The 20,050-nt window shown below is 43.1% G+C and overlaps 1 protein-coding gene across 1 annotated transcript in view; it reads left to right on the top strand.

The window, feature by feature from the left end:
• Positions 1 to 275: 275 nt before the first annotated feature.
• pnpla2 (patatin-like phospholipase domain containing 2) overlaps positions 276 to 20,050 on the top strand; it is a 69,862-nt gene continuing 50,087 nt past the window's right edge. The window contains exon 1 of the mRNA XM_072272264.1: positions 276 to 720. Coding sequence (XP_072128365.1) covers positions 531 to 720 — 190 coding nt within the window. The 5' untranslated portion in view covers positions 276 to 530. The remainder of the gene's footprint in view (positions 721 to 20,050) is intronic.

The raw sequence follows: 20,050 nt of genomic DNA, 5'->3' as shown, positions 1-20,050 counted from the left end.
CGTGGTGCTGTTTTAAGCGCTTAAGTTTGAGAATCAGAATGACAACAACAAAATATTGCACATGCTGGAAATATGAAAATAAAGGCAAAACTACGTTATCAGTGATATTGCGATCGTTTCCGGTATCCTTGCACATTGTACAGCATACCCCGGCCAACCAATTAGCGGCAGCGCCTTCAGTGTATGATAATAATCTACATATAAAAACAAGCCCGACCTTTCACTGCCAGCAGTTGACAGTGGCGTTACGTGGATCGGGGTGGGAGCTCGGTGATTGGCTAACGCGAGGGTCATTCAGGTGGGTGGCGAAGGTAATTGGCTGGGGTGGAGGGAGAAAGAGAGTATCCAGGAGCGCTCCCAAGCAGAACAGAGCTGAGTCGAGCAGAGCAGAGGAGGTTAGGATCCGGGTGTTTGGAAACGTCTGTGCAGCAGCTTAGCGGAAGATGTGAGTGCGGCAGCCAGAGGGTGTCAGAAGCCGGCTCCGAGTACGTTTGCCGAAGGGCGCGTTTGAAGTTGAGCCCACAGAGGAGATGCTGCGGCCCGAGGACTCGTCCTGGAGCATTTCGTTCGCCGGCTGCGGGTTTCTGGGCATCTACCATGTCGGAGTGGCCAGCTGCTTGTGCGAGCATGCCCCGCAGCTGGTGCACAACGCCAGCAACATCTACGGGGCATCGGCCGGCGCGCTGACAGCCTGTACCTTGGTCAGCAAAGCCTGTCTCGGTAAGAAACGAATTCAGAGACGCCCTGTTCCCGGGACGGGAATCTCTCTCGCCTCCAATCTCACCCTTTCCCGAACTCCCCAACTATCAGCGAGGTACCTTGGGCGCAGATGTGCACATTTTACGCACAGAAAGAGTGTCTGGGGATTGTAGGAGGGAGGGAAAATATCTTTCATCTGGCGGAAAGGTATTTTACAAGCAGGTACAGCACCTTAAGGTTTTGAACAGATGGAGAGGCAAAGGGTGATGCCAGTGAGGTTAAGTCATGAAAGGGCAGGGATGAGAATGCTCGTAAAAAGAAGTTAGCATAGATTGCAAACACGGGAAAATCTGCAGATGCTGGAAACCCAAGCAACACACAAAAAGCTGCAGGAACTCAGCGGGCTACGGAAAAGAGTCGAGGTTTTGGGACGAGACCCTTCAGCAGGAGTCTGCAAGCGGCGGAGAGAGAATCCCAGTTGTGGATCCCAGTCCTGATGAAGGGTCTCGGCCCGAAACGTCGACCGTTTACTCTTTAACAACCATCGATGCTACCTGACCTGGTGAGTTCCTCCAGCATTTTGAGTGTGTTGTCAGGACAAATCGGATGTAATGTTGGTGCTAAAGGAAACAAATCGTAATATCAGGTTTTGGAATTGCATCCCATCGGCTAGTGAAAACATTTCCTTTAGTCACAACCCTCCCACTTAGTGGCCTGTGGCTAACCTATTCTCTCTGTCATGGTGATTACCTGCGCTCACCATTCTCCCGCCTCTCACCAACACTCCGGGCAATTCACAGTAATAGTCTGCTAGCAGATGTGGATGGAAATTGCCTAGGCATAGAAGACTATGGACAAGTGCTGGAAGATGGGATAAATGGAGATGTGTCAGCACAGGTATGGTGGGCCAAGGACTGGTTCAAGTCAAGTTGTGTCTATTGCTGTGTGCACAATACAGCAATGACATGAATGTACAAAAAAAAATCCTTCCTTGTAGCAGATTCACAAGTTCAGGAAACACAAAATATGAATTGTACATAAATTATGTAACAGAGTGGAGAGGAAAACTGCAGAATAGTACATTTGCACAAAAACAGTAAGTTCGTAGTAGAGCAAGGGGTGGACTGTAGTGTTCTGTTCCTACGGTAGAATTGGGGTGTATTTTAGGTTTCCATGCTGTACAAGATCATAAAACATAGGGGCAGAATTAGGCCACTCAGCCCATCATGTTTGCTCCACCATTCAATCATGTCTGATTTTCCCCCTCTCAACCCCATTCTCCTGACTTCTCCCCATAACCCTTGATACCCTTACTAACCAAGAACCTATCAACCTCTGCTTTAAATTTACAGAATGACTTGGTCTCCAGAGCTTCTGTAGCAATGAATTCTACAGATTCACCACCCTCTGTCCAAAGAAATTCCTCCTCATCTCTGTTCTAAGGAAGTGTCCTTGTATACTGAGGCTGTACCCTCTGTCTCTGACTCCCCCACTATAATATATTCTTTTATATTCTATGCTTGGAACGAATGCTCACACTGCATTTGCTTCCCTTGCTGCTAACTCCATCTGCTAGTTAACCTTTAGGAAATCCTGTACTGGGACTCCCAAATGCTTTATACATCCAGTTTCTGAATTTGCTCCCATTCAGAAAATAGTCTCCACCTATATTCCTTCTGCTAAACTGCATGGCTACACACCTAATTACACTGTATTCCATCTGTCATTTCTTTTTCCCTTCTCTTAATCTGTCCAAATCTTTCTGCAGACTTCCTGCTTACTCAACACCGCCTGCCCCTCCACCTTTCTCTGTATAGTCTGCAAATCTGGTCACAAAGCCATCAGTTCCCTTCTCCAGATCATTAACGTGTACCATGAAAAGCCATGGACCCAACATAACTGGAAATATCTAACTGTGCTACAAAATCATCTACCTTATTTTGTATACTGTGTGCACTCAAATATAACATTTTCTGTCATGCATTCACCACCCTTTTCAATTTTGTCTTCATGTTACCTGAAGTTAAATTCTTACTTTCTGAACTTTTTGTCAAATTCTTCATTCTGGAGAATTCCATAACACTTCCTGCACTCTCCTTCCCTTTTACTTTATCCGTATTTTTCCAAGCTGCTGAGTCCACACCCCACTATTTCATTTAAAGCCTTATCCACAACTCTAGTTTTGTGTTTCGCTAGGACCCTGGTTCCATCATGGTTTAGATGGAGCCGACCCATTGGAACAGCTCCCTACTTTCCCAGTACTGGTGCCAATGTCCCACAAATGTTGACTGTACTTTTTTTTTCATAGATGCTGCCTGACCTGCTGAGTTCCTCCAGCATTTAGTGTGTGTGTTCCACACAAACTCAAACTCACTTTTCCCACACTAATCTTTGAGCCACACATTTAGCTCTCTGATTTCATTAACCCTGAGAACCCCGTAGCAATTTGCACTTGGCCCTGGTAATGTTGTAGAGGTATTACCTTTTTTGGTTCTGCATTTTAAGTTGGTCTCTAGCTGCTCAAATTCCGTCAGCTGAACCCCTTTCCTTATTCTTCCTACATCTTTGCTATCTACCTGGCCTCAGATCAAATTTAAAGTAGTTAGTCTGATAGAAGTGACAGCCTCCTGAAACACAGGAGATTCCCTCCCTGATGCATTGCTTATCTGAAGCTCAGATTCCAGGTCATTAACCTTGAGCCTGAATTCCTCCAGCAACCAAGTCTTTCTGTAGTTGTGGTCACCGGGAACCACAGTAGAGTCCAACTCCCATATCATGCAGCGATTGCACATTACCTGATCCTGCACCCCTATTTCATTTAATTTGTTTAAATTGGTATCTTTTTAGTTAATACTACTATATATGAAAAAACCTTGCCTATTCTTACCTGCTCCTCACCTGTGCCTCCTTACTGAAGCCTCCCGAGCCAAAGTCTCAGAACCAATGTTCCCTCTAATTTGTAATGACCAGTGTGCACAAAAATCTTGTGCTGTGCAATTTTTTGCCCAGTGACAGCGTGTGATCTGAATTTTATATATAGAGGTATTCATTTTAACAGCTGGCAAAACACTGTCAATAAGATCTTTGATCTTCTCTCGGTTTGATCGTTTTTGCTCTCATTCATCTGCACTCTCACAAAACGTGTAGCAGGCCTTTAGCGGTAATGAAGGATTTTCTCCCTGGAGCCTTTGCACACCGCCCATATGTGATTTGCTTGCTAAATGATGCTTTAAAAAGTCAAGTTCACAAATATCACTCCACTTCTTCCCCCTTGCAAATTCTTCAGCAATAAATGCAGGTAACACCAGTTTCTGTATTGTACATAATATTTCTTGTAGCTGCATATTTCTGACTTCATGAGGTTTTGGTGCAGCAATTTCTACTGTTTCATTAAGCCATTCCGCTTTAAATGAACTCGCAGTTCATTTGCAATTCACACCCTTTGTTTCTTTGGAATTCGACATGGTGAATCAATAATTTTTTCAATTCAAACAGTATAAATAAGCCAGTTCTAAAATCTGCAGACAAATGATCACAAATTCCACATTGTCAACACAGTCCATGTCAGTAACTGGAAGAGGAAGTGTGATTGTGTGTGATCATAAAATATATTTAACATGCCAACGAGGTAAAGGGTGACAACCTTTTGTGGAGGGAACATTGCTCAGATCCTAGATTCCTGCACTGGCCCACTAGCCCAGTGGCTGATCCACAATGGTCTCTGGGACCTTAGCCTTCACCTCTTCTCACAGAAGCATGCCTCAGTTCACCACTTTACTCTGCTCACTTCAGCAATGGCCCTGAGCAATCATTTATGACATGATGGAACTGGAAAGCCAGAGAAAACCCCCACAGGGTGAGACAGAATATGCAGATTCCAGCCAGGTAGCTCTGGACGTAGGTATTGAACCCAGGCTGCTGCAACTGTGTGCTCTCAGAATGGAATGTTGCTTAACTGTGCCTGATAGAACAACAAATTATAATAAAAAAATTACAGCAATAAAGGAGCGGCATGGTAGTGTAGTGGTTAGCACAATGCTTTACGGTACCAGTGACCCAGGTTCAATTCCTGCTACTGCCTGTAGTGAGTTTGTACGATCTCTCTGTGATCATGTGGATTTCCTCTGGGTGCTCAGGTTTCCTCCCAGTGTCCAAAGGCATGCCAGTTAGTAGGTTAATTGGTCATTGTAAATTGTCCTGTGATTAGGCTAGGATTAAATCAGGGGATTGCTGGGCGGTGTGGCTTGAAGGGCCTGAGCTGTTCCTCAACAAACCACCAGTATTAGTGCCAAGAATAGCTATCTGATAAAATGGGCGGGAGTTGTAATCTAGTTATTTTTACTCACTAAAGAATCTGGAAGACTGAAGATTGCTGAATCAGTGATTCAAATCTCTTACTAACTCTTCCTTCAGTTAGTCCTGACGAAGGGTCTTGGCCTGAAATGTCAACTGTACCTCTTCCTAGAGATGCTGCCTGGCCTGCTGCGTTCACCAGCGACTTTGGTGTGTGTTGCTTGAATCAGTGATAACTTGTTTCTGGAGATAGGGTTCAACTTCCTTGGAACTCAGGAGATTTCATAGAACATGAGGTCAGAACTGGGGGAGAAATGAGAATTAAAGTGATAGGCTTTGAGAAATGTTTGCTTATCTATACGTTTTCAATACAAGTAATTCATACAGTAGTCACTCAATCTATATTTGAGATCCCTAATATAAACAGTCTGATTGTGAATAATGGAAACACTGAATTGGAAGAAGTATTTAATTACGAAAATCATAATTTGAGTGCCTGGAAGAAATGAATAGAATCCGGAGTCAGAGCCTTGCCTATCACAGTGAGGGATAATCTTTTCATGGAAGAGGAATGTGCCATCACAATCAGTGTAATTGAGACAGTGACACCAAGCAAGACTTTACAAGAGGAAGTGTAGTCTTGCAGATCAATGGGCTTAAATATTCATAGCTACCGTTGCTTGAAATGAAGATGGCGAAGTCAAGGAAAGGAAACCTGAGCAAGGTCATATGACATGCAGAAACAGGGGTGATACATTTTTGAGTAAGGACATGAAGCAGTACTTTAGGACCGTTGTATGTTCATGGAAACAGACCTGTGTGAGGGAAATTTAAAATATTCCACATATCCCGTGAGAAGGCATGCATGTAAATTTCATACATAATTTCTTAATAATGCATTTTATTCAAAAGACTTAATAGTAATGCCTAAACAAATTAATGAAAGTGCTGGAAATTTCTACATGAAACTACCTGGGGCTGTGAATCATTTGATATTTCCTGTCCTCCGCCCTATTGCAGATTTTACCTTTATGTTCTCATGTCACCTCCACCTTTCCTGCCGTTGTACTTGTTCCTTTTAGCCATTGCCTTAAAGCATTAACTGTTTCTCTGTCAGCAAAACTACTGTCTAACTGGCTGATGAGTTTCCAACATTTTCTATTTGTATTAAAAAAAAACTTGGTTTGCCTGGTGTCGACAGAGGTGTATATATTATCTTAGCCCCAGGTGGTGTCTTGGGTTGTTCCTCATTCAAAGCGGCAGACTGGACTGTTTTCCCTGTGTCTGTTAATTACCCTGAGCATTAACGCATCTATTTACGCAACTAGTAACATGTAACCAGGCTATAGTCCAACAGTGAATGATCTCATCCAGCTGCTTCTAGCTGAGTTTTGGAATCATCATATGCTTCCTTCGACTGGTTGAGTTGCGCACTTGTGTTGTTGAACGTACAGCTGGGTTGATTATTCTGTTATTCAGTGGCTGATTTGTGTCCTGCCTCTGCGCACTCTTCATACGTTGTAAATAAATTGCTAAAATCACAAGAGCCCACCATGTTGAAGAGAACATATTGATATCGATAAATGATTGACTAGCAAGTAGGAAGCAAAGGGTAGGGGACAAGCCTATCTCTTTCAGGTTTGCAATCTATGACTGGTGGGATATCAGTAGAACTGGGGCTGGGTTTACAATATTAATTGTTGATTTAGAGGAATGAAGCAAATTTATACTAACCAGATTTACGGTAAATATTACTTGCTTATTATTTCAAGGGGAATAATAACCTTACGACAATGGTAGAAGACATCAGCAAGACCACATCTAGAGTACTGTGGACAATTTCAGTCAGTCTAATTAAAGAAAAGTATTATTTCATTGGAGGAAGTTCAGAGAAGGTTCACCGAGATGATCCCATGTATTAATCAGTTTTCCCTATACTGAAAAGTTAACTAGATTAGGACTCACTGGAGTTCAGAACAAGGATACCTTGGGTGACTAGACAAAATAAATGTTGAGGGGATGATTACTCCAGAGCCTGAGTAAGAAACCAGAATAAGGAGTGCCCTTTTAAGATGAGGGAACATTTCTTCCCTCAGGTCATTGTACATGCTTTGAATTCCTTGTCACAGAGTTGTTGAAAAAGGGTTTGGGTACATTTAAAATTGAGGTAGATTTCTACTCAGGAAGGGAATCAAAGATTGTGAGTAAAGCGTAAGACAGTGGACAAGGAATGTTGAACTAGCCGTGATCCTGTTGAATGGTGGAACAAGCTGGAGGGACGAAGTGGCCTTGTCCTCTATTTACATTTTATACCTGCATGATATAAAATGATAATCTAATTAAAGTATAGGGGCCTGGAAAATGGATCATGCAATGATTTTGCAATGTTTTTCCATTCCTTTATTCAATTTTAATTTTAAAAGAATTGTATAAGGAAGTTGAATTTCCTTTCTGCTCTTCTGTTCTACAAGCTAACAGAGAGAAAGCTGAACGTTCCCAGTAGTGTTCACTGTCATACAACACAGATTTGGACCTTTTTGCTTTACATTTGCAAGTATGTGACAACTTCTTCATTACTTGAATTGGAACTGCTTCAGTAGGTCCATTCCATGAAATCTCACACTGTGAACCCTTCTCAGATAGATCAAGGGAAATTTTCAACCCTCACAACTGTTCTGCCTTCTGGTCCTCTGCTATATTCTCCATCCCTCTAACTTTTGCCAACCCCCCCCCCCCCCCCAGGAGCCAGTTGAAACCAAATTACAGTGACCTCACCAAAGGTTCTCTTTCTCAAAGAAGAATTTCCTTTGTTCTATCTTTTGGCCATCAAGATCCAGACCCATATTTCAACAAATCAGGCGAAAGAATGGTCTTTAGATACTTGGAGTCCAGCTTTCTAGCACATTGCACCCCAAGCCTCCTGCACTTTGGTATTTTGCAGGAATGAGCCCATGATTAGGATGTATGTCATTCCCCTGTGCACCATGGAATTAATATGCCTTTTCAGATACCATAAATCTCCTAGTGTTAGAATGTCAGGTGGAGCATGTCAATGGAAAACTGAGAAGTTGTGTTTTCATGATACAGAATAAAACTGTTGTGAAAAATGTGGGATGTTACAATGATACGTCAACTGATGGAAAGAAAATATTTAAGTTGGTAACTTGTTATGGACTTGTTCAAGTTCACATAAACCAGGAATAATTGATCTCATTGTGGAAATAAGGTGATAGCAGTGTCTGTACTACTTCACCTTTTTAGATATCTTGTCTTATTTGTATATACAAATATTTTGTCACAACGTCATCAGCTGTGACTGACCTTGGGAGCTGGAATAACAAAATCAAGGACATCACTGTTGCTTTAAGCCTTGGTCACCCCTCATGTTTGGCACCACACCACAAGGAATGACATCAAACATAAAAAAAAGAGGCCAGATGCAGACTCGTAATCATACAAAATTAAATGGATTTAATTAGAAGGATCATTTGCACAAACACTATCATGCATTGAGTTGGAAGATGATCTCATTTAGATCTTTGAACCCCTCCCTTTCATGGTTAAGATTAAAGTAAAACTGTCTTTATTGGTGAAAAAATCTAGAATAGGCACATTCGGAAGTAAAATCAGGAAATGTATTTTTGTGCAGTGGAAATTACTGACCTTCCACCTTAAGCTTTGGATGCTGATGATAATAAAAAATAAGGAAGGGAACCAGGGTAATGGATCAAAGAGGGGAGGGATGAAATTGAGACACTGGGCAGCCAAGTCTGTACCAGCTTCCGGGAGAGAATGGCCTGTTCCTATTCCGATATTTCTAGAACAAAAGTGCTGCTTTCTTTCAAGAGCACTTCATTAGAAAGTAAGCTGATGCACTATCGTTTTGTCTTAGACTAAATTAAGATATCTCATGAATCTTTGTCCTTACAGGTTTAACCTAAATTGGCAAGATATGATTAAAAATTGTGCTCTCATTAAAACCCCTTGCTGTGAAAATTGTGAACTGTTTTGAGAACATTTCAATTACTGTAAATGGCTCTGGAGCCCCTAAAGCAGGTTCCACACTACAGTATTGAGATTTCAGCTAAGTTTTGATTTAAATCCACATACTAACCACCTTCCTCAAACTCAAATTTAGTTGTCAATTGTAGAAGAGTTTCAGATTTCTGTTACTGTGTTCTCTTCAGATCTGAAAGATCTGATTTTGATTTTTAAATTTGAAGCTTCATTTAAGATTTCTAGTCCTAAACATTTTAGGCTCTCTGTATCCACCCTATCAGTCTGAATAAAATGATCCTTAATTTTCTAAAGTCCAGGTAGTATCAGAATCACGTTTATTATCACCGGCATGTGTCGTGGAATTTGTTCACTTAGCAGCAGCAGTTCAATGCAATACATAATATAGAAAAAGTTTTAAAAAATAATAAAATAAATCAATTATGGTATATGAATATTGAATAGATTAAAAATCGTGGAAAAACAAAAATAATATATATCAAAAAAAGTGAGGCAGTGTTCATGTCCATTTAGGAATTGATGGCAGAGGGGAAGAAGCTGTTCCTGAATCACTGAGTGTGTGCCATCAGGCTTCTGTACCTCCTGCCTGATGGTAACAATGAGAAAAGGGCATTTCCTGGATGCTGGAGGTCCTAAATAATGGATGCTGCCTTTCTGAGACACCGCTCCTTGAAGATGTCCTGGGTACTTTGTAGGCTAGTATCCAAGATGAAGCCGACTAAATTTACGACTCGCTGCAGCTTCTTTATGTCCTGTGCAGTAGCCCCCCACCCTCTCCATAGCAGACAGTGATGCAGCCTGTCAGAATGCTCTCCATGGTACATCTACAGAAGTTTTTGAGTGTTTTTGTTGACATACCAAATCTCTTCAGTCTCCTATTGAAGTATAGTCACTGTCTTGCCTTTCTTATAACTTGGAGTATCATCCAAGTTTGAGTGACCTTTGCTTATAATTGCACTCCTTCCAGGCCTGTGCTGTAGATGTAGTCTAACCAGGTGTATGGTACAGTGGAACTTCTGTCCCAAGGTTCTCCACTAGAAATCTTCTTGGCTTTTATGGTTCTTTTTGTCCCAGTCTATCCCATTTGGCCTGCATTCGAAATTATTTGACATAGTTTTGCCAGTCTTTCCAATCTATTACTGTAGAACTTTGTCAATGTGGAACAGTCAGGACTTCTCTGGTCTGTTAGATGTTACTTCAATAAATACTCAATGCATTTTAATTTACTGTTTTAAGATATTACGAAGTAGATCATAAATGTCCAGTGAACACAGTGCATTTCAAGGGAATGCAGTAAACAGCACCAGGTGAATTTCCAAAGGAGTCCAGAGCTAGGCACTCTGGTTTTTTTAGGGTGAATATGGGAACTGAGTTGCCACTGTGTACAGAAAGCACCAAAATGGGACTCCAGTGACTTTAAAGGGAGTGCAGGAACTGGGGCCCCATTGTGTTAAAGGGAGCACATGAATTAGTACCTGATAAGTCAGAGGCTGAACTATTGAGATTTCTGAACAATTGGCAATGATACACCAACTGGCTCGACCTCAGCACTCTCCTCCTCAAACCTTACCTCCTCTGAATGCATTGCCCTCCACTCCCCCTGCACCAATCCCAACCTTGCCATCCAACCCGCAGACAAAGGCAGTGCTCTTGTAGTGTGGTGGGCTGACCTCTACTTTACTGACTCCAAGTGGCAAATCTCAAGTACCTCTTACTTGCTCCTCGAAAAGGACCCCATTCAGGCCACTGTCTACTGCACCATTCCAACTCCATCAATGGAGATCTTCCATCCACTGCTACCAACCTCATATTTCCCTTACCTTGCACTGCTTGTTTCTACCTCCTACCCAAGATCCACAAACCTGACTGTCCAGGTAGGCCCATTGCCTCAGCTTGCTCCTGCCCCACTGAACAAGTGTTCGTACACCTCAACCCCATTCTATCCCCCTTGGTTCATTCCCTTCCCACTTGCATCCAAGGCACTTTGTATGCTCTCGATCTCCTCATCAATTTTCAATTCCCTGGTACTGACTGCCTCATTTTCACCATGGATGTTCAATCCCAATACACTTTTCTATCCCCCATCAAGGAGACCTAAAATTTACTCATTTTAACTATTTTTAATATTTGTAATCCAGGGAGTGGGAAGCATAGAATCAAATATCGCTGTGATGATTGTATGTTCTAGTACCAATTGTTTGGCGACAATAAAGTATAAAGTATAAACCAGTTCCGCTCACTACCACCCTCCTTTGTCTGGCAGAAATAGTCTTCAACCTCAACAGTTTCTCCTTCGGCTCCTCCCACTTTTTCCAAACTCAAGTAGTAGCCATGGATCCCAGCTATGCCCGCCTTTTTGTTAGCTGTGTAGAACAATCCAAGTTCAAAGCCTTCCCTGGTAATGATCCCCAACTCTTCCTGTGCTACATTGACAATTGCATTAATGCTACTTTATGCACCCATGCTAAGCTCATCAATTTCGTCAGCTTTGCCTCCAACTTCCACTCTGCTTTAAATTCATTTGGTTCATTTTTGATACCACTCTCCCCTTCCTCAGTTTCTCTTGACTATACCTTTTTCCACCCTGTCTCCTGTAAAAATGCTACTCCCCCTTCTCAGTTCCTTTGTCTCCACCGTGTTTGTTCCCATGATAAGGCATTCCTTTCCAGGACATCATTCCTCTTTCTTCAAAGAACAGGATTTCCCTTCCTCTACTACTGATGCTGTCCTCACCCACATTGCCTCCATTTACCGGACATCCGTGCTTCACCCATCTACCCACAGTCTTAACATGGGTGGAGTTCTTTTTGTCCTCACTTACCACCCCATAAGCTTCCATACACAACAATTCATTCTCTACAACTTCCATCATCTTCAATAGGATCATACCACCAAACACATCTTTACATCCCCAGCCCCTGCTCTCTGCTTTCTGAAGGGATCATTCCCTCTATAATTCCCATGTCCATTTGTTCTTCCCCATTTATCTCCTTCCTGACATATGTCCATGCAAGCGACAGAAATGAGTACTCCTGCCCTTTCACCTCCTCCCTCACTTCCATTAAGAGCCTCAAACAGTCCTTCCAGATGAGGCAACACTTCACTTATGAATCTGTTGGGGTTGACTATTGTATCTGGTGCTTCTGATGTGGCCTCCTCTACATTGGTGAGACCCAACATAAATTGTGGGGCCACTCCGTCAAGTACTTCCACTCCATCTGCCAAAAGTGGAATTTCCAACCAGCTTACTTCCTATCCCCGTTCCCATTCCAACCATCTTACTTCCTATCCCCGTTCCCATTCCAACCATCTTACTTCCTAACCCCGTCCTCATTCCAACCATCTTACTTCCTATCCCCGTTCCCATTCCAACCATCTTACTTCCTATCCCCGTCCCCATTCCAACCATCTTACTTCCTAACCCCGTCCTCATTCCAACCATCTTACTTCCTATCCCCGTCCCCATTCCAACCATCTTACTTCCTATCCCCGTCCCCATTCCAACCATCTTACTTCCTATCCCCGTCCCCATTCCAACCATACCTCCTATCCCCGTCCCCATTCCAACCATCTTACTTCCTATCCCTGTCCCCATTCCAACCATGTGACTTCCTATCCCCGTCCCCATTCCAACCATCTTACTTCCTATCCACGTCCCCATTCCAACCACCTTACTTCCTATCCCTGTCTCCATTCCAACCATGTGACTTCCTATCCCCGTCCCCATTCCAACCACCTTACTTCCTATCCCCGTCCCCATTCCAACCATCTTACTTCCTATCCCCGTCCCCATTCCAACCACCTTACTTCCTATCCCCGTCCCCATTCCAGCCATCTTACTTCCTATCCCCGTCCCCATTCCAACCATCTTACTTCCTATCCCCGTCCCCATTCCAACCATCTTACTTCCTAACCCCGTCCTCATTCCAACCATCTTACTTCCTATCCCTGTTCCCATTCCAACCATCTTACTTCCTATCTCCGTCCCCATTCCAACCATCTTACTTCCTAACCCTGTCCTCATTCCAACCATCTTACTTCCTATCCCCGTCCCCATTCCAACCATCTTACTTCCTATCCCCGTCCCCATTCCAACCATGTGACTTCCTATCCCCGTCCCCATTCCAACCATCTTACTTCCTATCCACGTCCCCATTCCAACCACCTTACTTCCTATCCCCGTCCCCATTCCAACCACCTTACTTCCCATCCCCGTCCTCATTCCAGCCACCTTACTTCCTATCCCCGTCCCCATTCCAACCACCTTACTTCCTATCCCCGTCCCCATTCCAACCATCTTACTCCTATCCCCGTCCCCATTCCAACCATCTTACTTCCTATCCCCGTCCCCATTCCAACCATCTTACTTCCTATCCCCGTCCCCATTCCAACCATACCTCCTATCCCTGTCCCCATTCCAACCATCTTACTTCCTATCCCCGTCCCCATTCCAACCATCTTACTTCCTAACCCCGTCCTCATTCCAACCATCTTACTTCCTATCCCTGTCCCCATTCCAACCATGTGACTTCCTAACCCCGTCCTCATTCCAACCATCTTACTTCCTATCCCCGTCCCCATTCCAACCATCTTACTTCCTATCCCTGTCCCCATTCCAACCATGTGACTTCCTAACCCCGTCCTCATTCCAACCACCTTACTTCCTATCCCCGTCCCCATTCCAACCATACCTCCTATCTCCGTCCCCATTCCAACCATCTTACTTCCTATCCCCGTCCCCATTCCAACCATCTTACTTCCTATCCCTGTCCCCATTCCAACCATGTGACTTCCTAACCCCGTCCTCATTCCAACCATCTTACTTCTTATCCCCGTCCCCATTCCAACCATACCTCCTATCCCTGTCCCCATTCCAACCATCTTACTTCCTATCTCTGTCCCCATTCCAACCATCTTACTTCCTAACCCCGTCCTCATTCCAACCATCTTACTTCCTATCCCCGTCCCCATTCCAACCATCTTACTTCCTATCCCCGTCCCCATTCCAACCATACTTCCTATCCCCGTCCCCATTCCAACCATCTTACTTCCTATCCCCGTCCCCATTCCAACCATCTTACTTCCTATCCCCGTCCCCATTCCAACCATCTTACTTCCTATCCCCGTCCCCATTCCAACCACCTTACTTCCTATCTCCGTCCCCATTCCAACCATCTTACTTCCTAACCCCGTCCTCATTCCAACCATCTTACTTCCTATCCCCGTCCCCATTCCAACCATCTTACTTCCTATCCCCGTCCCCATTCCAACCATACTTCCTATCCCCGTCCCCATTCCAACCATCTTACTTCCTATCCCCGTCCCCATTCCAACCATCTTACTTCCTATCCCCGTCCCCATTCCAACCATCTTACTTCCTATCCCCGTCCCCATTCCAACCACCTTACTTCCTATCCCCGTCCCCATTCCAACCACCTTACTTCCCATCCCCGTCCCCATTCCAGCCACCTTACTTCCTATCCCCGTCCTCATTCCAACCACCTTACTTCCTATCCCCGTCCCCATTCCAACCAGCTTACTTCCTATCCCCGTCCTCATTCCAGCCACCTTACTTCCCATCCCCGTCCTCATTCCAGCCACCTTACTTCCTATCCCCGTCCCCATTCCAACCACCTTACTTCCCATCCCCGTCCCCATTCCAGCCACCTTACTTCCTATCCCCGTCCCCATTCCAACCAGCTTACTTCCCATCCCCGTCCTCATTCCAACCACCTTACTTCCTATCCCCGTCCCCATTCCAACCACCTTACTTCCTATCCCCGTCCCCATTCCAACCATGTGACTTCCTATCCCCGTCCCCATTCCAACCATCTTACTTCCTATCCCCGTCCCCATTCCAACCATCTTACTTCCTATCCACGTCCCCATTCCAACCATCTTACTTCCTATCCCTGTTCCCATTCCAACCATCTTACTTCCTAACCCCGTCCTCATTCCAGCCACCTTACTTCCTATCCCCGTCCCCATTCCAACCATCTTACTTCCTATCCCCGTCCCCATTCCAACCATCTTACTTCCTCTCCCCGACCCCATTCCAACATAGCAGGCTATGGCCTCCTCTTTTGTCAGGATGAGGCCACTCTCATATTCCATCTATGTAGTCTCCAACCTGATGGCACGAACATTGACCTCCTTTCAATAATATTCTTTTCTTTTCCCCTCCCGCTTCCTCCTTCTATTCCCCACTCTGGCCTCATTCTTCAACTCCTCACCTGCTTATCACCTCCCCCTGGTGCCCCTCTTTCTTCCCTTTCTTCCCCAGTCCATTCTCTGCTCCTATTATATTCCTTCCCCAGCCCTTTACCTATCCTATCTGGCTTCACCTATCATCTCCTAGCTTGCCCTCTTACCCCACCCTGAACTTTTTATTATGATATCTTCCCCCTTCCTTTCCAGTCCTGATGAATGGTTTCAGCCCAAAACGTTGATGGTTTATTCACTTCCATAGATGCTGCCTGACCTGCTGAGTTCCTCCAGCATTCTGTGTATATTGCAATTGGAAATCCTGTTCAGTAGCAGTATCTGTTGTACAATTATATTGTTGGCCAGATCAATAATTCATTTCACTTTTATTCACTTTAGATAATGCAGTTTCTCTAAAATGAATTTTTTCCTATAATAATATATTGATATTTCCGGTCGCCTCTTTGCACCTCTGACCTGAGGCTGTTCTTTCGTTAATGAGTTTTGGTACAACAAGAAGTTGAGGCAGGATCGATGTTGTCGTTTAAAGTTAAATTGGACAGCTATATGGATAGGAAGGGAATGGAGGGTTATGGGCTGAGTGCAGGTCGGTGGGACTAGGTGAGAGTAAGAGTTCAGAATGGACTAGAAGGGCCAAGATGGCCTGCTTCTGTGCTGTAATTGTTATATGGTTAACAGGCACTATAATGAAAGGTCTGACTTTGGGTGTTGTCAGGTATTGATCATTTGACTGGGTTAATCTCCCCTTCTTAATTTATTTTATATCCTATTGGCCTGTACTCATATTATGTATTGCTGCTTATTTAATCACATGCTTTCTTTTATCTTTCACATGCTCTTTCTCTTATTTGCATAGCCTCTCGCCCTCCCCCACACTTTTACCCCCCTCTGTCCCATCCCTTCTCCCTTGCTGTTTCTCTCTCTTCCACTGTCTATCTAGCTAGCTGTCTTTTGCTGTATCTATCTTGTTGTTTCTCTTTGTGTCTCGCTCTCCCTCTCCCCTTGCTGTCTGTCTCGCTGTCTCTCTCATGTACACTCTTGCAAAAACCTGCAAAAGACCATAACCAAATCTCCCTGTACAAAGCAGTCCCGGTATGGTACGATGTAGTGTTCCATGTTACAGATCTCAGTGAAAAGGATGTGTCTTGTGTGTTGGCCCTACAAAGAAAAAAAGTGTAAAAACTAGTTTTTCTAAAAGTAAATAACAACATTTGTTTTGCCTGATAAGTGACGTTCAAAATCACATTGGAGACAAAGTTTGCAAGCAGTTGATGCCATTAGGAGACTTTTTATGCCAAGGCAGGTCCTAGGAAGGATGAAAATCCTGCTGGAAAATTGGGAATCAAATTTCCAAATGGATGCTAAGATCGTTGCAAATGGGCACAATATTGCAGCTCACTATTTAAGTTGATTTTTACATTCAGCACTTTTACTTTGTAGAATTATACAGGCCTCGATGGGTAATGAGCACATTCCATTTTCACAGACATTCACAAGTCGGTTTTATCTGTCAGTGGGGTATATGCAAAAATCATTCCATGTGGCAATCAGTATTGCAATGAATGGGATCAAAGGCATACAAGGTTGATAAGAAAGACCAATTAGTAAAATAGACAATTGGAGGGGTTGGTTTGGGTAAGAGGGGGAGAGTGAGGAATGCATGTAGGTATGTCATTCATACTTCTGAATTTTTTAAAACTCTTGGAATTCATTCATAAGTAGGGGTGTCCTTAAGTCAGATGTTTGTAGTACAGGACTGACCCATATGGAGCTTCTGAACAGAAGCACTTTATAGAGCATTTAAAACTTGACAATATTCATCAAATTGTTCATTAGAAAGCAGCATGGAACTGTGTTTGTTATCAGTTTGTTTTTGTTCACCCCCCCCCCCACTCAACCTATCCAAGGGGCACTGAACATTTTGATTCAACAGTTATTATCTAATTGAGTAAAGAAAGGTGAAATCTAATTCCTGCTCAGTTAGCAAAGATTGACCATTCTGAGTGGTCTGTTTACTGATTAAATAGTTGCGGATCTGAATCATTTTGTTTTGAGTGAGGGAAATAGAAGTTGGTGTACATACGCAGATAACTTGCTGTGCAAATACACTGCTTTAGTTCAATGCCAGAACAATTTTTAAAGCCATTCTTTTCAGGAACTGACCCTAATTCTCTGAAAGTATCAACAATGTTCTCTGTACAAATTGTTTTACATTACCAGGTACCTGAATGGTTGATAATCATGCTCGTTGGACATTTGGCAATTGAATATACTGGGGAATAAAATCTACAGCAAAAATCCTGAAATGTGTCAAATCCAGTAAAATAAACTTCTGTTTTAAATTTGGGGGTGAGAATAACTATGTGGCTTCCTGCCTAAACAAATTAGTGGAGTTCCTTTATCATCCTTGGTTTTTTCACCCAATTAAAATGTATTTCATTGGTTCCTTTTATATAGGTCACAAACTTTGACAATCCATTAATAAACCGTGTAAGGTGACGATTCCACGATTCTATTGCTTGCTAGAAAAAAAATAGCATTTGAAAAAACCCATTGCATTTTGTGAGAGGGCATCTCACAGCTACACTCTGTTGCACACAAGTCCCATAATGTTGGATTCAGTGGAGCAGCTCTTGTGCAGTGGTGTGTACAAAGGCCTTTCCTTCAATTCCTGTGCCATGTTGGAGTGAGTGGAGGCTGTCGGGCTGCTCACGTATTGTGCAGTGTAGTCGAGTTAGAAGAGCAGCTGTTGCGAAAGTAAGATGAGGGAAGGAGGAGAGTTCAGGAGTATGGATCTTTATATCTCTATTAACAAATTTCTAGTCATCAGTCAAATCAGCTTTAATATCACTGGCATATGTCATGAAATTTGTTATCTTTGTGGCAGCAGTACAATACATGATAAATATAGAAAAAAGCCTGAATTACGGTAAATATCTATGTATATTAAATAGTTAAGGTAAAATAAGTACTGCAAAAACAAAAATGTTAATTAAGTAGTGAGGTATTGTTCATGGGTTCAATCTCCATTTAGAAGTTGGATGGCAGAGAGGAAGAAGCTGTTGCTGAGTGGCTGAATGCGAGCCTTCAGACTCCTGTACCTTCATCCTGATGTTAGCAGTGAGAAGAGGGCATGTCCTGTGTGGACGTGGTGGAGGGTGGTTGGGGTGTCCATACTGACAGACACTGCCTTCCAGAGGCACCGCACCTTAAGGATCCCTCACTAGCTGGAGATTGAGGTCAATTATGAAGATGCAGCATTCTTCTGTATAGTTTTAAAGGAGAAGTTCACGTATATAGTGTTCTCCAGAACGCTCTGTGTTGTTTCATACTCAATGCACCACTATTGAAGTGTAAGATCAAAGAGAAAATGCTAAAGGTGAAGCAATGTCTGGGAGAGAAATAAAGAGTTAATAGTTCAGGTTGTGATCTTCCATTAGAGATTACAGTGGAAATGTGCTCGTGTTTCAGGTAATGAGAAGAGCTAGTAACAAGGGAATGTAGGATATCCAGGTGACATAAATACTGTTGGTGCCATTCAAGAGAGCTAGTTAACTGGTGCATGTCAGGTAATCAAAGCCAATTTGCATTGGGGAGGAGAGTGAGGACGGTCTAGGGAAATGAGCAATACTGCGATGGTGAGATGCAAAACACAGTAGATGTTGGAAATCTGAAATGAAAGAGGATGCTGGAGCTACTCAGCAAATGATGCAGTTTCTGGAGGAGCGGGATAGGAGGGGAGGGAGAAAATGAACTGAATTGAAGTTGCATGTCGATGATCTTGCATTAGAGCTGGCCAGGATTGACGAGAAAGGCCAGTTTACTGAACTTGGTATTGAATTGCACGGGCTGCACTGTGGCTTGAGGTGCTGTTTTTTCAAGCTTGCAGTGGGTTATGTTGGAACGGCGCAGAAGACAGGGTGAGAGATTTGTATGTTGTCAAAGACGTTCACATTGTTTCATTCCTAGAATTTCATTTCTTCTCTGCAGCTGAAGACCTAGTTGTAGATGAAATGCCATTAACCTACAACGTTAGCTCTGTTCATCAATGCTGCCTATATACTGTACCTAATATCCCCAGCATTGTATACTTTTCGCTCTTTGATTATTGATGTGAGGTAACTTCTAAAGTACACTATCAGAGATTCAACAACAAACTGTTTAATTTTGTCTTTATAATTTAGGGAATGTATAGATCCTACAGATTTGTTTTGCAGGCTTAAACTTTGCGTGAAACTTAAGTGCACATTCACTTACTCAACCAAAGATAATAACTGTTATCGTACAAGGAAGAACTCAGTGAACTCTTGATATCCTTATTGGACCTGAGCAAGGTTTTTCTTTATCCTGTGTTTATAGTGGGACTTAGCAACTTGTTTTATTGAATTATCAGCCACGCCCTTATATGGATGTAATGTCAGCTGAATATGGGAATTTGCAAAACCATGATGTAGTTCAATCACGAGAAGGCAATTTTATGCTCTGTGGTAATACGATGTATTTATTTAGCTTTTTTAATGTGGTAAAATGTGAGCAGTGCTTCATATTTGGGGTCAGACTTGAGCAGAATTTCAACTAGCAATGCTGGTTAACGACTCTGCTCCATCAGTGCCTTTATTGGGCAACGTTGGACCAAGTTGTAGCAAGTCAAAATTAATTAAGAGTGGTTTTAATGGAAGGCAAGATGACAGTAGGTCGTGATTGCAAGGTGGAAGGATTGACCGTCTCTTGTTTCCATGTCCTGTTTAAATTTCTTCTAATTTAACTCTAGGTCAATTAAAGGTCATGTTCTATGAGGATGAGATGGTATGTACAA

The sequence above is a fragment of the Mobula birostris genome, chromosome 11, assembly GCF_030028105.1.
Source record: "Mobula birostris isolate sMobBir1 chromosome 11, sMobBir1.hap1, whole genome shotgun sequence".
Classification (NCBI taxonomy): domain Eukaryota; kingdom Metazoa; phylum Chordata; class Chondrichthyes; order Myliobatiformes; family Myliobatidae; genus Mobula; species Mobula birostris.
Note: the sequence above shows the minus strand (reverse complement) of the source record. Positions and strands in the feature narration are given on the sequence as shown.